This window comes from Pseudopodoces humilis, chromosome 2 (genome assembly GCF_049639895.1).
Source record: "Pseudopodoces humilis isolate 2021_Gansu_Grassland_sample_001 chromosome 2, ASM4963989v1, whole genome shotgun sequence".
Taxonomy (NCBI): domain Eukaryota; kingdom Metazoa; phylum Chordata; class Aves; order Passeriformes; family Paridae; genus Pseudopodoces; species Pseudopodoces humilis.
The window spans coordinates 28,936,949-28,955,330 of record NC_142201.1 but is presented as its reverse complement, the minus strand read 5'-3'; the positions used below and the strand labels follow the sequence as shown (position 1 = coordinate 28,955,330).

At 41.7% G+C, this 18,382-nt stretch overlaps 1 protein-coding gene across 1 annotated transcript in view; it reads left to right on the top strand.

Moving 5' to 3' along the window:
• The first annotated feature begins 559 nt into the window (after positions 1–559).
• Positions 560–18,382, top strand: part of SLC9A2 (solute carrier family 9 member A2) — a 33,536-nt gene continuing 15,713 nt past the window's right edge. Inside the window, exons 1-3 of the mRNA XM_005516555.3 lie at positions 560–842; positions 6,324–6,787; positions 11,685–11,935. Coding sequence (XP_005516612.3) covers positions 560–842; positions 6,324–6,787; positions 11,685–11,935 — 998 coding nt within the window. The remainder of the gene's footprint in view (positions 843–6,323; positions 6,788–11,684; positions 11,936–18,382) is intronic.

Genomic DNA, 18,382 nt, shown 5'->3' with positions numbered 1-18,382 from the left:
ACACATATGTATAACATATACATTCAACGCACATATATATATGTACACACACACATTTTCACATACGTGTATAGATGTACATGCATGCATATAAAGTCCCTAAATTGCTTTTAGATACATATATTTAAAGACTATATATGTATCCACGGGCGTATCCATACAGAGTGTGCAAACGCTTTAGTGTATGCAAATATATATGCGTGTATTTATATGCCAGCACACACATCCCTCTCTCAGTGCAATCTGCAGTTAAAGGAACGCCCCCCGGCTCTGCCTACACCTGTGCAGCCCCGTTCATCCCCGCAGGTGAAGGGTGGCAGGAGCACAGGAGCAGGCTCCGGCCCGGGCCCGGGGGCGGCGGGGGCGGCTCTGCCCGGCGGGGGCGGCCCCGGGGGCGGCCCGGGGGGAGCGGAGCGCCGCGGGCAGCCGGCGGCGGCCGGGGCCGGCCCGGCACGGGGCAGGAGGCGGGGCGGCGGTGCGGCAGGTGTCGGCGGTGCGGGGATGGTGGCGGCGGGCGGAGCGGGGCTGTAGGGCAGCAGGGCAGCGCAGCGGGGACGCCATGGGCAGCCGCGGCCCCCGCCGCCCCGCCGCGCCTCTGCTGCCCGCGCTGCCCGCGCTGCTGCCCGTGCTGGCGGCGCTGGCGGCCGGCGCGGCGGAGGCGCGGGCCACCTCGGAAGGGCAGCTGCCCGGCGCCGCGGCGATGGGCACCGGCACCCCGCCGAGCCCCAGCGGCACCGCTTTCGAGGAGACGCGGCTCCACGTCTTCACCCTGGACTACCCCCACGTGCAAATCCCCTTCGAGATCACCCTGTGGATCCTGCTGGCCTCCCTCGCCAAGATCGGTGAGCGGGGCCGGGGGGCGACCCTCCCTCCCTGCCCGTACCTGGGGCGCGGGGGGCGCGGGGCGGGCGGAGCGGGGCTGACGCTCCTCCGCCGAGCGGGATGCCCGGGCGGGATTTGGCTGGAAGAAGTCGGGGTCCTCTCAGTTAGGAAAGGTGCGGAGGAGAAAAGAGACGGGTAAAGCCCGGGCTAGGAGGACCGTAAAACCCGGAGTTCACCCGGTGCATGACTGACTTCTTCTTGATCGCTGCGCTGTCATTTGAGCACGGTCTTCTTTTCCTTAAAATAACGCCGGGTATAATGACAGTCTCAAAGCAGAACAACGGATCGATGAAAAGCAAATATTTATGAGGGTAGAGTGTGCCTCCTCCTTACTCTGCTTTTCCACCATTCAACTAACCTCCCGAGAAATATATAAAGACAGCACTATGAGAGTAAGGAAGGCCACCTCTTCCCTCATGTGGAAAACATTTGCATTGCATAGTTTCACTGAGTTTTGTACAGCTTATATATATGTCATGTTTTTAAGCTAGCTTCTATGTACCAAACAGAAATGAGGACAGCATAATAATCTAAAGAATGTCAGGTAATAGTGTGCTAGATAGCTATTTAAAATCCAGTAAATCTCTGCTGAATTATGAACTTTGTATTTTCTTACCTAGAAGATAATGTAAGGGCTAAAGCTCTGGGAGCAAAATAAATAAGTTTACCCACACTACAGTTGTTTCATTCAGAACTCTGACTTTGCAGCACAGAGTATCATAAAAAATACCATCGTGCTCATTCTGATAAAACATTTTTATCAGAGTTAAAACTTTTAACCTCTGCTTGTGACATTTAAATAGACTGTGTCCCAATTTGGTTAGTGATCAGGTAATTAGGACTCTGAAAAACCAAAAATTTGTACTCACCTCCTGCCATGTCTAACAATGTAGTTGGGGGCCTGATCCTTGACCCAAGTAACTTGGTGTGCTATCATTACTTCCTGCAGAAATATTGTGTTGCAGACATTAAGCAGGCATGCACCCTGATGCAAGTGTCTTAATGCATTAAAGGCGCATGCTTGGTCTTAAGTATGCATCTAGGTGTTTGCAGAATCAGGACATATCTTCGAATACGACGCACTTAAATATATCACAAACTGTAATAACGAGGAAATGGGGAATTTGGTAGAGAATTTAGCCTGCTGAGTACTGAAAATTGCTCTGGCTTCTGGGTTTAGATAAAGCAAGAACTCTTGAATAAGCTAAAACTGTTGAAAAAAAGTTTCTGTTTTATTAAAGTTTTTTATTAAAAGGGAAGCCACTTGAAACATGTAAACATATACAGACACAATAATATACAATTTCTGTAAAACTATACATTATGACTATCATGGTATTTTGCTAGTCCATAGGCATCTAAAAAGTTGTTTTTTTTAAAAAAAAAGTTGCCTGCTTTAATTTTCCAGTCTGATTCTAGCAAGTAAGCAAGCAAACAGCTTGAACAGGTGAAGAAACAGCAAACAGGTGAAGAAAAGCACCTATAATTCTAAAATCCTTTCAGTTACACCAAATGAAAGCAAGTGTGGCTAATCTAGGGCATGCTGTTGTCAGTGCGTGTGCGCGGAGCAATGAGGGCCAGATCCAGGAGTGGCCCTAGGTGTGGCAGTGCTCAGCTTCACCACACCTATCTGCAGGCGCCCTGACTCCAGGACTGGAATTAGGAACATCCAGTTCTTGCTCCTGGAGCTCTGTCTGTGCTTATCCAGTGGGTGCATCAGGTAAACCTTCCCAGGTCAGGCTCCCATTACTCCTAACTCACATTCCACATCAAATTTTCACTGGTTTATGCCTTCTTTTCTATTGAAGGTAGCCCAGATTGGCAGTTTTGAACCACCAATATACCTGAATGATGCTCTGCCATGTCCTACTGATTAATAGGAGTGAGCCATGTGTCTTGATTCAAAAGGATGGTGATGGGTTTCCCAGCCCATCTCACGGCCTGTGGCCCTAAGATGAGCCCTCTGAGAGAGGAGGCTCTCTGATGCCTTCCTCTCCTCATCATTTCCTGCTGGGCAGCACAGGCATCATGCCCCTGACATGCCAGGCCCTGTGAAATCCACCTCGAGACTCCTGCACTGCCCAGGAAACTTCGGTGCTTAATCTGGCATCAGAAATTCCTTTCTGGGGCTAGGCACTGAATGCTTACACTTGGCACTGCCAAGTTTCAAATCTTCATGAACAGATCCCTAAGGTCTTTTCAGCCATGAGGAGCTGAGAAGGTAGGGTCCTGTGTAATAACAGCTCTCTCAGTGTGTGAAAGATCCCAAAGAATACTCAACTGCAGCACCTGGTAATGAATCTTTTAAAAAATATGTTTTCACAGAAGTGCATTTTCACCAGAGCTGAACTGTTCCAGCACTTGCTAATTTTTATAGGGAATTTACCTGAAAGATTTGTCTGATTCTGCCTGTGACCATGTCACTATAAGCTTGGTTTAGAGGAAGCAAGAAAGGCAGCATAAGAAAGGAAACCTGAGGTTGTCAGGCAGAACTTGAAAATTTTGACCAACTACATTTTCACAAGGACTTTAGGAACATGGTGCTTTTAATTCCAGTATAGGAATATATGAGCACAGTTTGAAATCTAATAGATTGCTTTGAGTGGAATTATTTTATGACTACCTCTACTTATTTTGTGTTTTGTGTGTTGGTACTGGAGGTGTGTTACTCACATGCTGATGAACTCCATGAGTATATTAGATGGGACCATTGCACCTGAATATGCTGGAGTCTCTAAGCAGTGACACTAATCTACATAATCCCCATTTGCTTAATTTTCATTCTCCTAAACCTACAAAATATTGTGTAACTGATCCAGATTCCCATTATTTCTGTGTTTAATCACAAATGCACAATGAGAAGTGTTTCTTCTAGCAATTGAGTGGATACCCTTCCAGCCCCACTCTCCTGAAAAAAGATTTAAGCTGTTCAGAGGTACTCAGTGGCATTTCTAGCATCAGAAAGCACTGGAATTCACCCAGAAAAAGAAGGAAACTGTGATTCTAAGGACTTTTATCTTGAAACATACTGAGCTTGACTTTAGATAAGTGTTTTACTGCCATTTTTGACATGATATATGAAGGATGTTTATTCAACAAGCATCTTCCATGCTGTTGAAGCTGAGTTACTGCATAACATGCAGCCCAAGGACAGGGTCAGAGGAGAAGAAAGTAGCTGTAGTCTTGCATTCAGCATGAAAGTCTGAGTATTCCTGTACTGCAGGGGATCTGCTCCCAGGGTGATCCTGACGCCATGAATCCATCAGAGCAGGGAAGATGTTCCTCATTGGACAGGGCATCTGCTACTGATTTGACATGAACTGGATTCTAAATCCTAGCTCTCTGCCTTCAAATCAGGAGCCATAGCCTGTCCATAATCACCCTTGAATACTTTTCATATAGGCAGGAAGTCTTCCAGGAGTTTTGATGCTGTTTACATGAATAAAAAGCATATTTAACTTAGTGGGAGGCTTTTCATTACCTGTAAGAATGTGGTGGTATCCCAAATCTCTGAGAGGCTATGAACTTTCCAGAGTAATTTGTAAAGAAGAAAAGATTTTAGTTTTTTATTTTATTCACAGTAGACATTTCATTGCCATTGTATTACAACTGGTTGGGATTTTTTTTTTATTTTTTTGTCAAAAGCTGCATTTACAAAATTTTCCTTTTCTTGAATTTTTTATTGAGGAAATGATCTAAAATTTAATTTGATGGGTTTAAAACCTACTTACTCAGGGGAAGCTTGCTGACTGTTGTATTGGAATTGTATTTCTGCCACTGCAGAAACTAAGGTGAATCATAAAATGTTTATATGGAAGCGGCTGAAAGGTGAAGAGTCAAGTCTCCAACTGCAAATCCTTGGTTTTTTCAGGATCATTACCTGTACTGCCAATGTAGGACATTGGTGATTCTGGTTTTGAAGAATGGCAATGAGTTTGACAGTCCTTCTAATGAGTCACATAGGCTGTCTTTCTAATTAAAGCAGTCTGTGTTCATTCCAAAAGGGAAAAAAAAAAAATGCAGCTTGAGCTGCTTGCTTTTAAAAGTAGCTTTAATAGTTACAGAATATATAAGTAAAAGGTCCATAGATTAAAACAACTTTCCTCTTGCTCCTTCTTAGCCATTTGTTTTCCTAATTACAAGGTCAGGCTTTCTTTTAACTAGGAAAAAAAAAAATCCATGGTGGAAGGGGAATTAACAAAATAGATGTTACAAGATACATAACTCTGAAAGTGGGAAACTGGATGTAAACTATACCAAGATAGCAGTAATTTAACTCTTTCAACTACAGGTGTGATTTTTACTGAAATGGTTCTACTGAAATAGATGCCCGTTATTACCACACCCAGTGTTTCCGTGCAGCTCTCATTTAAAATAATTTACATGCTTTTTAGTTAGGCAGGGATTGTGGGATCTTGTGGGTGTGGATCAATTTCTATATAATTATGTGGGCCAAATATAGATAAGGAGGAGTCTGGAAAAGATTGGCATCACTGGGACCTGGAATGTGACCTTGGTGCATAAGGTTGATCATTCCATTAGATTGGCCAGAGTAAGTTCCTTCAAAACTTTTCCCATTCATTACCAGAATTGTCCTTAAAACAGCTATCTTCTATAAGTAATTGGAATCTTTAAATCAAAACTGCATAGCTTTGAGAGTTTTAGAAGGCTAAGTAACATTTAACCACTAAAACCTCATTTGGAACCTTTGAAAATTAATTTCTTCAGTACTTTGCACAGTCTTTTATGAGAGAATCCTAACTACTGCAATTCTTATGATACAGAAGAATGAACATAATAATACAGGCTACAGCTTATTGTCACTTTATGGAAAACATGTTGATTCTTGTGAAGTTAATTTGGAGGCTCCACTAAAAATGATAATTCTGTCTGTAAATGCTTCCTCCCGGTGCTAGGGGAAGTGATCATGGGTGATGGGGTGGAGGTCACATGTGCTAGTTCCCTTACTAGCTTTGAGACTCTAGAAGTAAAAATAAAATTAAAGTACTCTTTAAACTCCTTTGTGAAGCAGTCCAGAGAGGAAGCAGTGGTTATTATGATTTTTTTTTTCTCTATCTAGATGTAATTTACCCTAGAGAAGTGTTTGGATTGTGTTTCTGGAGGATTCCATATTTTAATAAAAGCCCCACTGTTTTACAGAGAGAACCCTTGCACACAGTTGTTCCATCCAGCCTAGCTGTTGAGTGGAATGTCTAGCTCTTAGTTTCTCTCTCCATCAAATCAGTTGAATTAACTATGCTAGCCAACATATTTGCCTTGACCCATTGTGGATGTCTAGTTCAGTCTTTACAGTGAAAATGAAATTGCCCTGCAATTGCTGTTTGTTTAATATAGAAATGACAATAACAGAATCCAGAATAATCTTACGGATTCTGTACAAGTAACCATTTCCCTTTCTTGTGTTTGAATTTCCTTTGAAGGCTTTCATCTCTATCACAAGTTGCCCTCAATAGTACCTGAAAGCTGTCTCCTTATTCTGGTTGGATTGCTTCTTGGTGGGATTATTTTTGGAGCAGAGGAGAAGTCCCCACCTGTAATGAACAGTGATGTGTTTTTCTTGTATCTGTTACCACCTATTGTACTCGACGCTGGATATTTTATGCCAACTCGTCTGTTCTTTGAGAACTTTGGTACCATATTCTGGTATGCTGTTGTGGGCACACTCTGGAATGCCATCGGCATTGGAATTTCCCTGTATGGAATTTGCCAGATCAGTGCATTTGGTTTGACTGATATCACTTTGCTGCAGAATTTGCTCTTTGGCAGCCTCATTTCAGCTGTGGATCCTGTGGCGGTGCTAGCCGTCTTCGAAAATATCCATGTCAATGAGCAGCTTTATATCCTGGTGTTTGGAGAGTCTTTGCTGAATGATGCTATAACTGTGGTAAGTTACTTGATAAATGATTAATTGATAAAAATTATGAATGATTGTTTACATGCCAGTCCATTGTATCTTTTTGTATCTGGTTATTACAGTTTGCTACTAGATGGAAGTCAAGGAGTGCTAGTGTGTCTAATTCTTTAAACTTTAGATTTAGAAACCACAGTAGTCTTACTATGTGAGAGTAATGGGAGCATACTTACTGTAGGGATTTTACTACTGGTCACTCTAGTTTCTGTATCTTTGTAATTCTATTACTTCTATAATTTGAAACTATAGGTTTTCCTCACCTGTAGAAACGTTGTTGGACAGGAAAGGGAAAGGGCCAGTTGTGGTGTGTTAACGGGGAGGATGGAAAATCATGGAGATGGCACAAGACCTTACTGGGGTTAACGTTTTGCATATGCCCATCCACTTGGAACTGCCCTGGAACCACCAATACATGTATCCCAGGCTACAGATGAGATAAAACAGCCACCTGGAGGCAGTAATTTCTAATCATTAACTAGCTGAACTGGGGTTGTGGTGCTGACCTGAGGACAGCAATCTGCAAATTCCATTATCCTCCCCAGTGTCCCTCATATGTACCTGATGACACTGGGGTATTACTCCCATTTATCCATGCCTTGAAATCCCACCCTTGCCAGCTGTGTCCACACATGCTTCCTGTTTTGTGAGATACAGAAGTACAGTTTTTCATTTGCTGGAAAGATCAGAAAGATTAATGAATTGGGTCTGCACTTTCCTGTCTCTGTCCCTGGCTTCTTACTCCCGTCCCATTCTATGCAAAATTGTCCTGTTTTCCCCTTGGACTTTGCCTCACCTGTTTTTCCCTTTCCATGGACTTCCCCTCCCCTGCTTAACACATCATAATTTATTCTGAGCCTTGGTATTGATAAATTCTTGTGTGTCTGTGGGAATACTATTTTTTTCACTTACAGTGCATGCTCTACCTGAATCTATTACTATCCAGTCAGCTCAATCACATCTCCGCTTACAGGCTTGCCTTAAAGCCTAGCTTTTCTCCTTAGCTTACAGTTGGAACTGCCTGCCAATGCTAAACTGGCACTTTAATCCAGTCCTGTAAATAAATAAGTGTGCACACTGAGATTCAAAAGGCTTAGCAGTTCAGTCATGGCTGGGTCTGTCTCTAGTCACTCTAATGGCCACTTGTGCTATGGATGTCTATTCACACTTTTTTTTTTTTTTTTTTCTTTTTTTTTCTTTTTTCTGGGGGAAAAGGATCTGGTTGTTTAAAACTTGTTATTTGGTGAGCTTTTACAACCAAAATCACTTTTTTCAATTACAAAGTCAGCCACTGGGGCAGCAATTAATACAGCATGATTTGCTAGGGAAACTTTGCATCCTGATCACTGGCATATTCATATGTGCTATTTCCCAAAGGCAAATTTCTCTAAACCACCATTTTTATAAGGGCTGGCATGGCAATTTAATGTGTTGCTTTCCTGTAGGCATCAATATTGCCTTCTCTGGAGATTTCCTTATGGCCTGCCTCCCTAGATGCCCTAACAGGGGGAAGATAATCTGAGCAGTCTGTAGGGACAGTCCAGTAATGCACTGGCCTTACATATATTTATGAAGGAGTGGAAGGAATGTAGAGTACCTTTGGTCTTCCTATCGCTTAAAGGTAGCACTTGGACAGAGATCAAGTTGTTTCCACATGCACAGAATTGGTCTGCTAATGGCTCCATGTTATGTTTTTGCACACCTGGAGTCATGTGATTATACCTAAAATGTGACCCAGGCTGTCACACAGATTCCTGGGGCTATCCTCAGGGGACCTTGCCTTCCCTGCCCACAGCAGATGCTCGCCCTTGCTGGGCCACTCAGCCCTGTGCTTGGAGGAGGTGATGTTTTGTACTCTCCCTTCCCCTGCCTTTCTTTTACAGGGAGCTGACAAGACCACCAGTGTTTTCTCAGGAGTGTGAGTTCTGCTGTCTTTTTCAGGTTGTCTGCCATGCCTAATAGTTTTTATGATATGTCTGTGCATTTCAATGTTCTTTTTCCCCCACTGGTGGAATTTGGGAACTTGAATTTGGCAGAGGACAATGTTTGACAATTGGATTCTTGATCAGAGTTGGTGCTTTACTGAAAAATTGAGTCAGATATAACAAGCAAGGTGGTAACAAATGATAAGATCACAGCTGAGTGTTAGCAGTTTGAACTCCAATGGGCTTAAAATCAGAAAGAAGGACACAATATCATTATAATAATATTATGCCTATGTTAGAAAACATTACAACAGTACTTTGTACTCTGAATCTGCTGACAACATTATTTTAGAGTGCTTTAAAGTAATATTAGAATTAAAAACTTAACTGAGAACTGATGAAAATAAGCAATTAGTGTTTCAGAGATGCTCTGAGACAAGATTAAAAAGTGATCAGTGACTAATATTTCTTGGTGTGACCTTCAGTGAGTTCAGCTGAAGGCTATTGAATAAATGAATATCTTGAACTTCAAAAAATCCCTCTGTTCTCACACCAAATACATTAAAAATGTGACCAGAGTTGGTGTTTGGTGCACCTGGAAGTTTAGAGAAAGCTCAGTAAAACTGAACTGCTGTAGAGTAAAAGGGAAGTGAACTTGATTTTGATCTCATTTGCAACAGTGTAAATAAAAAACAATAGGAATGAGGTTAAAGTCCTGTTCATGACATTCCATAGTTGTAGCTGCTGCTTTAACCATGGCTGAGGTACAAAGGAGAAAATAGCTTTTCTTTTTTCAAATAATTTATGGTGTTAGACTTGATATTTCGGAGGATGTCTCCATGTCGAGCAGCAGGCTCCATTGTATGTGCAGGGTGAATACTTTGCTGTGAAGATAAAATGACATTATGGAAAGGCTTGGATAGATGAAAATTCTCTGCTTCTTTGCAACAACCTTGCGGTTTTCTTACTTTAGAGACTAGCCTGGTATATTTTATATAGTTACTTTTTTAAATATAAAAATGACTATTTAAAACTCCAATTAAATAAAATAATAAGCTTTCCTAATATGTACCAAGAGAGTATTCTGCCAGGTCAAATTCTGTAGGTGTCTTAGAGAAAAACACAAATCTGGGATCGTCCCAAGTTTCAACAAATGACTCAGGGAAACTCTGCACACAACACAAAAGTATTCTTCAGACAGTGATTAATGGAGTCCTGGGCGTCTGTGGAATGAGAGGTCCTTGTAAAGTGACCAGCAGAGGCACTCCTACTGTCAGTAGGTTTAATTCTGGTATACTTCTCTCCATGCAAATCCATAAGATCCGCAAATCAAAACAGGTGGAAAAACTGTGGAGCCTATGACATTGCTTTCCTGTCCTGCACACTACATAGTAACAAGGAATGGGGGAAAAAAAGACTGGGAGTCTGCCTCAGAGCAGCAAGGGGTTTGTCCAGAATGAAAAACAACACTTCTCCCAAGTGGACTCATCCTGAGAGCATCATTATTATCAAATAAATAGTTCATGATCCTGCTCTTATTGCATTTGCTGCTTTGTAATGAAAATTGCTGGTGACCGTTCTAGGTTTGATTTAACCTTCTATTTTCATGCTTGCTCTGGAATATATTTTCTCTTTTCTGTTTCAGTTCTTTCCTTTCACTTAGCCCAAAGGACCCATAATAAGCCTTGTCTTTGCATTAAAATTTTAGTTCTGTAAAACTTACCCAGTTTTGACTAAGAAGGGCTGAACAGCTTATGTTCTGTCCTGTGAGAGAGAACAAGACTGCAAACATGAGAAATTCTTCCACAGCCACTACTTGAACACCTACTTTGTTGGCACAGTGCAAGTACTGATAAAACATTGTTCTCTCAAATAGCATTCCTGATAGAGAAACCTGTTTGGTGTACTAAGAAGTCCAGAAAGAAAGCAGATATTTAACTTCTGCAAGCTGTCTAAGATGACTGGGCTTTGCTGGCTTAAATCTGTGAACCCACTGTGATAGGAATAGGTGCCTGTGACCAAACTTAGCTCTGTACAAGGGGACAGTGTAGCCACCCAGGTACTGCAGGGCTGGGAGCATACCTGCAACCCCAGGGAATGGTTAAATCTCCCAAATGGATCTGCAGATGGGGCAACCCTTAAAAGATTCTTTAAGAGTAACGGAGTCCATTGGTTTCTGTTTTGGAGAAACTAAAATACTGAATATTAGAGAAATGTGGAGTTTAGGTTGTTCTGTTTCCTGTATAAAACGAAAAGAGTCTCTGGCTAAGAAAATGTGATAATCTCATTGACCTAGTTTGTTTTGGAGGATGGTTAAAAATACTTTGAAAATTAAACTGGGAAAACACATGGCAACAGGTTTTTTAGTGGCAGTGAAATCCAAATCTCTGGAAATACTCAATATTTTGAACAGTCTTTAAGCCATTGGGTTCCTAATGGTCAATAATTTTGAGAAAGAACACTGTCTTAGTGAATATCACATCTCTTTTACTCCTTGAGGTGGTCACTGTCCATCCCCAGCCCCCTCTACATCCCCTCATACCCTAGCAGTTTAGATGAATCTGTGGTCTAGTTCAGTACTCGACCTCTCAGTGTCATGTAAATCAAACAGATTTGAAAATAACCTGATTTTTCACTGGTTATGAAACTGGGTTTATTTTTCTCCTTTCATTTTATCTTTTTAGTCTGGGGAAAATCTTAGGTGGACATTTGTCGAGAAATCAGGAGCTCTGTAAATAAATGATTTTAAATAAGAATTAGATAGATTTATGCTCTTGGCCCCCAGAGTAACACAGTAATATGCTAGACATAAATAACAGCATATCTAAAAAGCAAATTCAAGATAGATAGAGAAATTAAAAGTTCAACATTTAAGCAGAGGAACATAATGACATGAAGGGAAATTAAGAATAGTTCAAAAACATAATGTGCTTTCTTTTTCCTCATAGGTCCTGTACAATTTGTTCAAGTCTTTCTGCCAGATGCGCACAATTAAGGTTATTGACATATTCGCTGGGATTGCTAACTTCTTTATAGTGGGGATCGGTGGAGTATTGATTGGAATCCTTTTGGGATTTGTAGCAGCCTTTACCACCCGTTTCACCCATAAAATCCGAGTGATTGAGCCACTCTTTGTCTTCCTGTACAGTTACTTGTCATACATAACAGCTGAAATGTTTCATCTCTCGGGCATCATGGCGTAAGTACCCCAAACTTCAGTAATCATAGCATCCAAGTAAGAATGCCGAAGGAAATTGGAGAGAGGATCAGATTTTGCAAACTTTGCCATGTGGCATTGTTCCACAGTGCATGGCAGAGTTGCTGGCTTGAGGATTTCCGGCCTCTTCCCTCCCGCTTCCACCCCATTCTCTCAGCTTGCCACCACACCAGCTGTGTCACTAAAACTGCTCATGGCATCTCATCATAAGCTGTATCTTTGAAATGTTCCAAGTTAAAAATATTCACTTGTATTTTCAGTGGGCTTATTTTTAACCCAGGTCACTTTGGTGACCTGTGTCCTAATGTGACCCTTCAGCTAGTCATAAGGGCATGGGTGAGGAGTGGCCCATGGTGATGTAGGGGCAATGGTGGCAGGGAGGGAGTGGCAGTGGTAGCAGGGAACTTCATGAGCTGCCTTCATTTCTGATGCCAATGTATTGTGAAACTGTGTTTAACAGTTAGTCATGTGAGCAGCCAGTAGGTACCATTCAATGAAGACAATGTGTGTATATAAATATCATTAAGGCAAACTTCTGCTGGATTAGAGGCACAATAAGGATTGGGTGAATGTAAAATTTGCAGTCCAATGGTAATATAATCCTATAGTTTAGTATCTTGATACGTGTGCCTGTGTGTTACAATGTTCTCTGTATACATCATCATGTATAAAATAATATTTTTCTTCCCACTTCCAACAGATATAAATATTTTCACTTCTGGTTTTCCACTCCTTGTCTTCAGTAAAAAAAGAGCACAGCCTCTCTCTTCACTCTGTTTATACTATAACAACTTCAACATTAAAAAGAGCCTTTATGACATTCGATATAATTAAATGTTTTGCTCTGGTTCCAAGTAATATTTTTAAAGTCAACTTTCTTTAATGAATTTTTATTGTTCTAGTGGCAAATATGAGTCATTCAGTCATGAGGAGCAGAGCTTTTTGTGTAAGCTGAGATGTAACTGCTGAGTGCCACTAATACTCGATAATACCTCACCTGATTATTATCTTTCAGGCAAATGAAGATAGGTTTAATATCACAGTCATGCCAGTATAAAGTTTTCTGGGGCTGGGAAGCAGTTTACAAGGAAATTTATGGGTGATGATTTCAGTAGTATAAAAATATGCCATGAAACAACAGGGGATGGAACTTTAATGTAAGTAAAAAACTAAAGATTGCAGGGGTTTCTTTCTCTGATATGAGCCTAAATAAAGCAACATATGCATCCACTTTGACCGAGTTCATAAATGTGCCATCTCTTTTCATAGCTTCTATTCATAGCATTTGTGTGGTTTCTAGTTTCCTCCACCTCTTAAGCCAAATGTCCTTGACATCCTATGATCAAATACTTAAAGGGTTTCTAAACCAAAAGCGTGTGGCTAAACTGTACATGGAAAAAATTGTGGCAGTCTTTATGAAAATACTGATTTGGATCTGCTGCATCCAGGACCCAATGGAAAGGGCACGGTGGATCTGCTGGTGGGTCAGTGGACCCACCACACGCCAGTGCCTGCCACCAGCACACCAGTGCTTCCCACAGCACTACCAACCTATTCATTTTCGTTTGTGCATTGGCCTCTGAATGGGTGCAGAACAGAAGAGCAAACACAAAGTATTTTTGCCCTCAAACAGCGTGGTAGAAAATCAGTTATCTTTAAAACGTTCTATCTGTTTTTGTCTCCAAGCATACTTTATAATAGCTGACAGAACTGTGTACAGCAGTAACATCCCAGCTGGGAGGGAAGGGCTCTCTGCTGCCATGTAGGGTCTCAGCTGCTATAAGCCATAAAACTCATCCCCTTCCAGCAGTGCTGCTGACAGCCTTGGAGCTCACGCGATTCCCTGCATCCCCTTGGATTAAATCTACCCCATTCTTGTCACATTTCTTTGGCCTTTGAACTACAGAAAGTAATTTGCTCTGTGTCACAGTGCAAAAACACACACCAGTGTGGAGTTCCCTGTTGTTTTCTGCAGCTACTGACTCGTGTAAGGATTGCTTGAGTCTGATTTACAAGTCAGCCCTCCTTTGAGCAGGTAGTTGGAGCAAATGACTTTGGAATGTCCCTTACAACTGTGAGGTTATTTATTATTTGCTTCTGTGGCCATTTACAGTTCAGCCTATGAGGAATAATTGCGTGGTCTCCCCTTTTTTACCCATATCCACATTAGTCTGTTAAACTATTGGTTCCCACTTCTTTCATAACCAGGTTTATAAAGATACTCAGTGAGACCTTGTAGTTACATGCTGTACCATACTTCAGGGGAAGGACATGAGCAGGAACATACAGTGTTACCAAATAAATAAGATACTTACACAGATTGCCTCATTCCTGAGCAAGTAGGAATTCACTGCCAGAGGAATAGAAGGGAATGAAAGGCACTTGTCCCTCTTCTGATAAGTTTGTGTACTCATTCTAAGGACAGCTCATTCTGGAAATGTCTGTATATAACCCCTGCACAGGTTACTCGGCTGAAATAGTGAAGGGACTGAACCATGTCCCTGTGAGCTGCAGTGAGAAAATCCTCTTCAGAAGGAAAGAGTTTCTACTGTAACTAGAGCTGGGCATGAATGAGGATCACAGATGTAAAACATACAGATCTGAATCTGGACTTTTTTCGCTTGTTTCCTTTTCTAATTATAATGTTGCATTTTCTGCTTACTAATTTCTCACAAAGGCTGTGAAGTAGCAGAACTTTTAATACTTTTTTTTTGGTTTTTTTTTTTTAAACAATGAATTAGCTGGCTGAAAGGAGCAAACATTGAAACTACTGTAAATTTAGTAGGTCAAGGAAACTTGAGGATTGAACCCAGTGGCCTAGTTTATTGCAGTCCTGACAGAAACAGTACTGTTTATACAGTGAGACTTTTATTCTTCAGAAGTACAGAATGTTGCAGGTTAATTGCAATGAAATGTTTTTCCCTTCCCCTTCATGACCAAGACAGCTACTCAGGTCATAGAATTGGAAGCCAGAATTAATGCTTGTGGATTAGAAATGTAAAATAAAACACATCTAAGCTTTGGCTTTGATTATTGTGACAGTAAAAATGGAGTTTGTGAAGAGCTTATTCTAATAATGTACATTAAGTCTTGTATAGAGACATTGATTTTATATTAAATTCTAGCACTATATCCCCACACAATTTTCAAATGGAGACTTCAACTTTTTTTCTAATGTAAATAAATACTCTAAAGAGAGACCTGATTCAAAGTGAGCAGTGATTAGCTGTGGAATATTACTTACCTGAAGAGTAACATATCATGTGCGTCTCAATTTCTTATAGCATTGAACCAGCTCCTCAATTGCTTGAGACTAATTGAATGAATGCAAAATGTGACTGAAAATAAGAGTATTGTCCCTTTAAATTCTAGTGGTTAAGCATGTTTTAAGTTACAGCTTACAAGGATTCTGATTAATCTGGTGACAGATTCTTATCAGACATCTATTTACAGTGTCTCCATTACCTCAGGTTCCAAAAACAAACCATGTCCAGAGCATGATTCCCCATTCCCCATGCTGCAGGGCTTTCCTAAATTACTATAATCATGAAAATGATTTTATTTTAAGAAGGTAATAAAGAGTACCGTGTGTTTTGTTGTGCCTTCGATGCAGACCTGACTGTCCTAATGCTTCAGGGCACTAAGCTGCTGCTTCAGGACTCTAAAATGACTGTGGGCCTAGAAATGGCTGTTTTCCAGCCCACCCACTGCCTTCTTGCTCTTTGGCGTTTGCTGCCCCTGCACTTGCCAGCTCCACTGAGTGTGCCATTGGCTGGAGTAGCTGGGCTGCATCAGACTTGTTACACTTGTGCAGATAAGCAGTGTACACACGGGAGAGCTGTCAGTGCAGAGAAGAGATGGTTTGCCACTGAGTATGAGGCTTTTGGAGGGTCAAAGTGCTAAGCAGATTTGAGAAGATTTGCACATGTACTTTTGTGGTTGGTCATCAAGAACTGTGTGCAAACTGAGGAACCTGGGAGTGTTTGACAGCTTCTGGGCTTGAGTGTATGTCCTGACCAAGTTGCTGCTTCTTGTCAGGAGAAAATCCATGTGTGTACCAGGTCCTGTGCTTCTTTCTTGCTTAGGCACATAATGTGGGATCTGTTTTAAGTCCCCAGTCTGGGCGACTGTAAGATCAGGAAAAGGAGGAAAGCTGTGAGAAGCATCATCAGTTTGTCAGTATTGGCAAAAAATTCAGGACCTCTGTTACCCTAACCACGTACTCAAACTACAAATGTTACCTTGAGTGTTTCAGGGAGAAAGCTTGCATGTTCATGAAATCTACTTTATATCTTCCCACGTTTATCTGTGCAACCAGGATGAGCTCTGCTCCCCAGGCAGCATGCTACCTGTGGACCACAGAGGATTGTTTGCTCAGGACTGTGCTGAAATCAGCTGACAGTGAGGAGAGGGCTGACAATTATATCAGTACTAAATGTAGATGGAGGTGTAGGATAGTCTTAGTGAGGTTTTCCTCCTTCTTAGACTTGGAGTTTGCTTAGGGTTAGAGCTAGTCTTTGCATGTCAATGGACATTTTATTTTGTACTGACTAGATCCTTCTCCATCAACAAGTATAGGTGGACAAAAATGCAGGGTGAAGGCCAGGTTAAATGCACTATTCTGCCTGTATTTGTAAGACACTGTCTGCCCCATCAGACTGCATCTGTCCCCATATCACATCCTCTTTGTTGGATTTTATTCACTCTGATGTACGTTCAGGGTCTCTGCTGCTTGGGAGAGGTCAACAGAGTACACTGTGTCCTCTCCCAGTGCCCACATGTCCTCCCAGACTTGTCCCTCAGAAGTATTGTTGCCCGGACTCTTTGGGGATATAGATGTGGCTCCATGTAAGAGAACAAAACTTCAAATAATCAAGAGAAATGTGTTCAGTCTGCCACTGACTACAACCTGAGTGGCTGCTACAGAATCCCTCTTGCAAAATGCAAAGAGAATTCACTGCATGAAGGTCCTTTTGAAGTTACTGCTGCTTCTGGGATTCCTCCTGCTTTTGTTTTAAACCCCTTATTTTGGAGAAAGAACCCAGGCATGTGTGTTCATAATGTCTGTGAGGTTTTTCTGAGCTCTGCCCAATCTGCCTTTCCATGTACATTAACATTCAGGGTTGTTTGGTTCAGAGTGGTTCAGAGATGGGGCTCTTGGCTTAGAGGCAGGACATGCTTAGCAGAAGAGTTTCTGCAGTGAAATCTCCCCAAAACTTGGGAGATTTCAAGAGAAATTTTCAGAGATGCTAGCTAACCTGCCCTTCTCCCCCGTGAGAGAGAGAAGTGTAGTGATTTCAGCATTAAGAAATACCCCCTGTGTTAGCAAATAATTACATCTGAAAACCTCGTGCAACTGGAATAAATAACCTTAGACAAGTTGGCTATATTCAGAAAGACAATGTAAATGCATCTCTCTTTGTTTAGGTTTAGTGTCTGTTTGGGTTTGTTTAGGTTTGACTGAACCCCCATACATGGATGTGTATAATATTTTTATCTGGGAAATCAGAGCAGATATTGTTGCCTGAGAGAGTAGAACCAAGAATGACAGCTGTTTCACAATGTACCTTTCCTTAGTTGTCTTCCCTGATAATTATTAGACAGCCCAGACTGTCCTTCCCTACACTGAGACACCACCTTGAAGTTATCCTCCAGCCAGCTCTGCTAGCCACCCTTAAACTTGTAAATGTGTAGCTGAGTGGTCCTCAGCCATCCCTGCACTGTAGTAATGCCATTCTTTGCTTTTCCTGAGGATTAACAAACTCTGTTTACTAACACAGAAAATGGACCTGTAGATGCATTTGCAGTAAGCCTTTTCCTTTCTCTCATGTGTCAGCTGAGATGTCCATTTCATTCATTTGTAGATGCTTTAAATGTGCAGCAGCAGCTGTGTGATTTCTGGTGGTGTTTTCCTCCTATTCAGCCCTATCTGCAGGCAGAGCAGGCCTAAACTGGTGAAGGATGACAAATTGTCTGTAGCCTTGCTGCTTACTTTGCTTGGAAAGAGGAGCTGGCTACTGTCGCTGCCATTGAGGTGGGACAGCTGCTGGTAGGGAAGGAGGGAAGTCCTGACCTGCCCCAGGATATGCACTTTCCACCCTGTCTGACATCCCTTAGCAGCAAGAGATGCACCAACTCCTGTTTTCCAAGGCTGTCCCTGTCTCTTCTCATCTCTGCCCCTTGCAAAACAGAGTTGGAGTGACCTCTGCACAGATCATGTGCATTATTATGTGAAAAAACTCTCCATACACTGATGTCTTCTCAGAAAACTTCTCATTGCAGAAAAAAAACCCAACATTTTGCCCAAAATTGTAGGTTCACCAAGCCTGTAAATTTGAGATTGTTTATGGAATAAATTATGCTTTGCATTTTAAAGAGAACTATAGAAAATGAATAATATTACATAGATATAAGAGAGGCTAAAAAAAA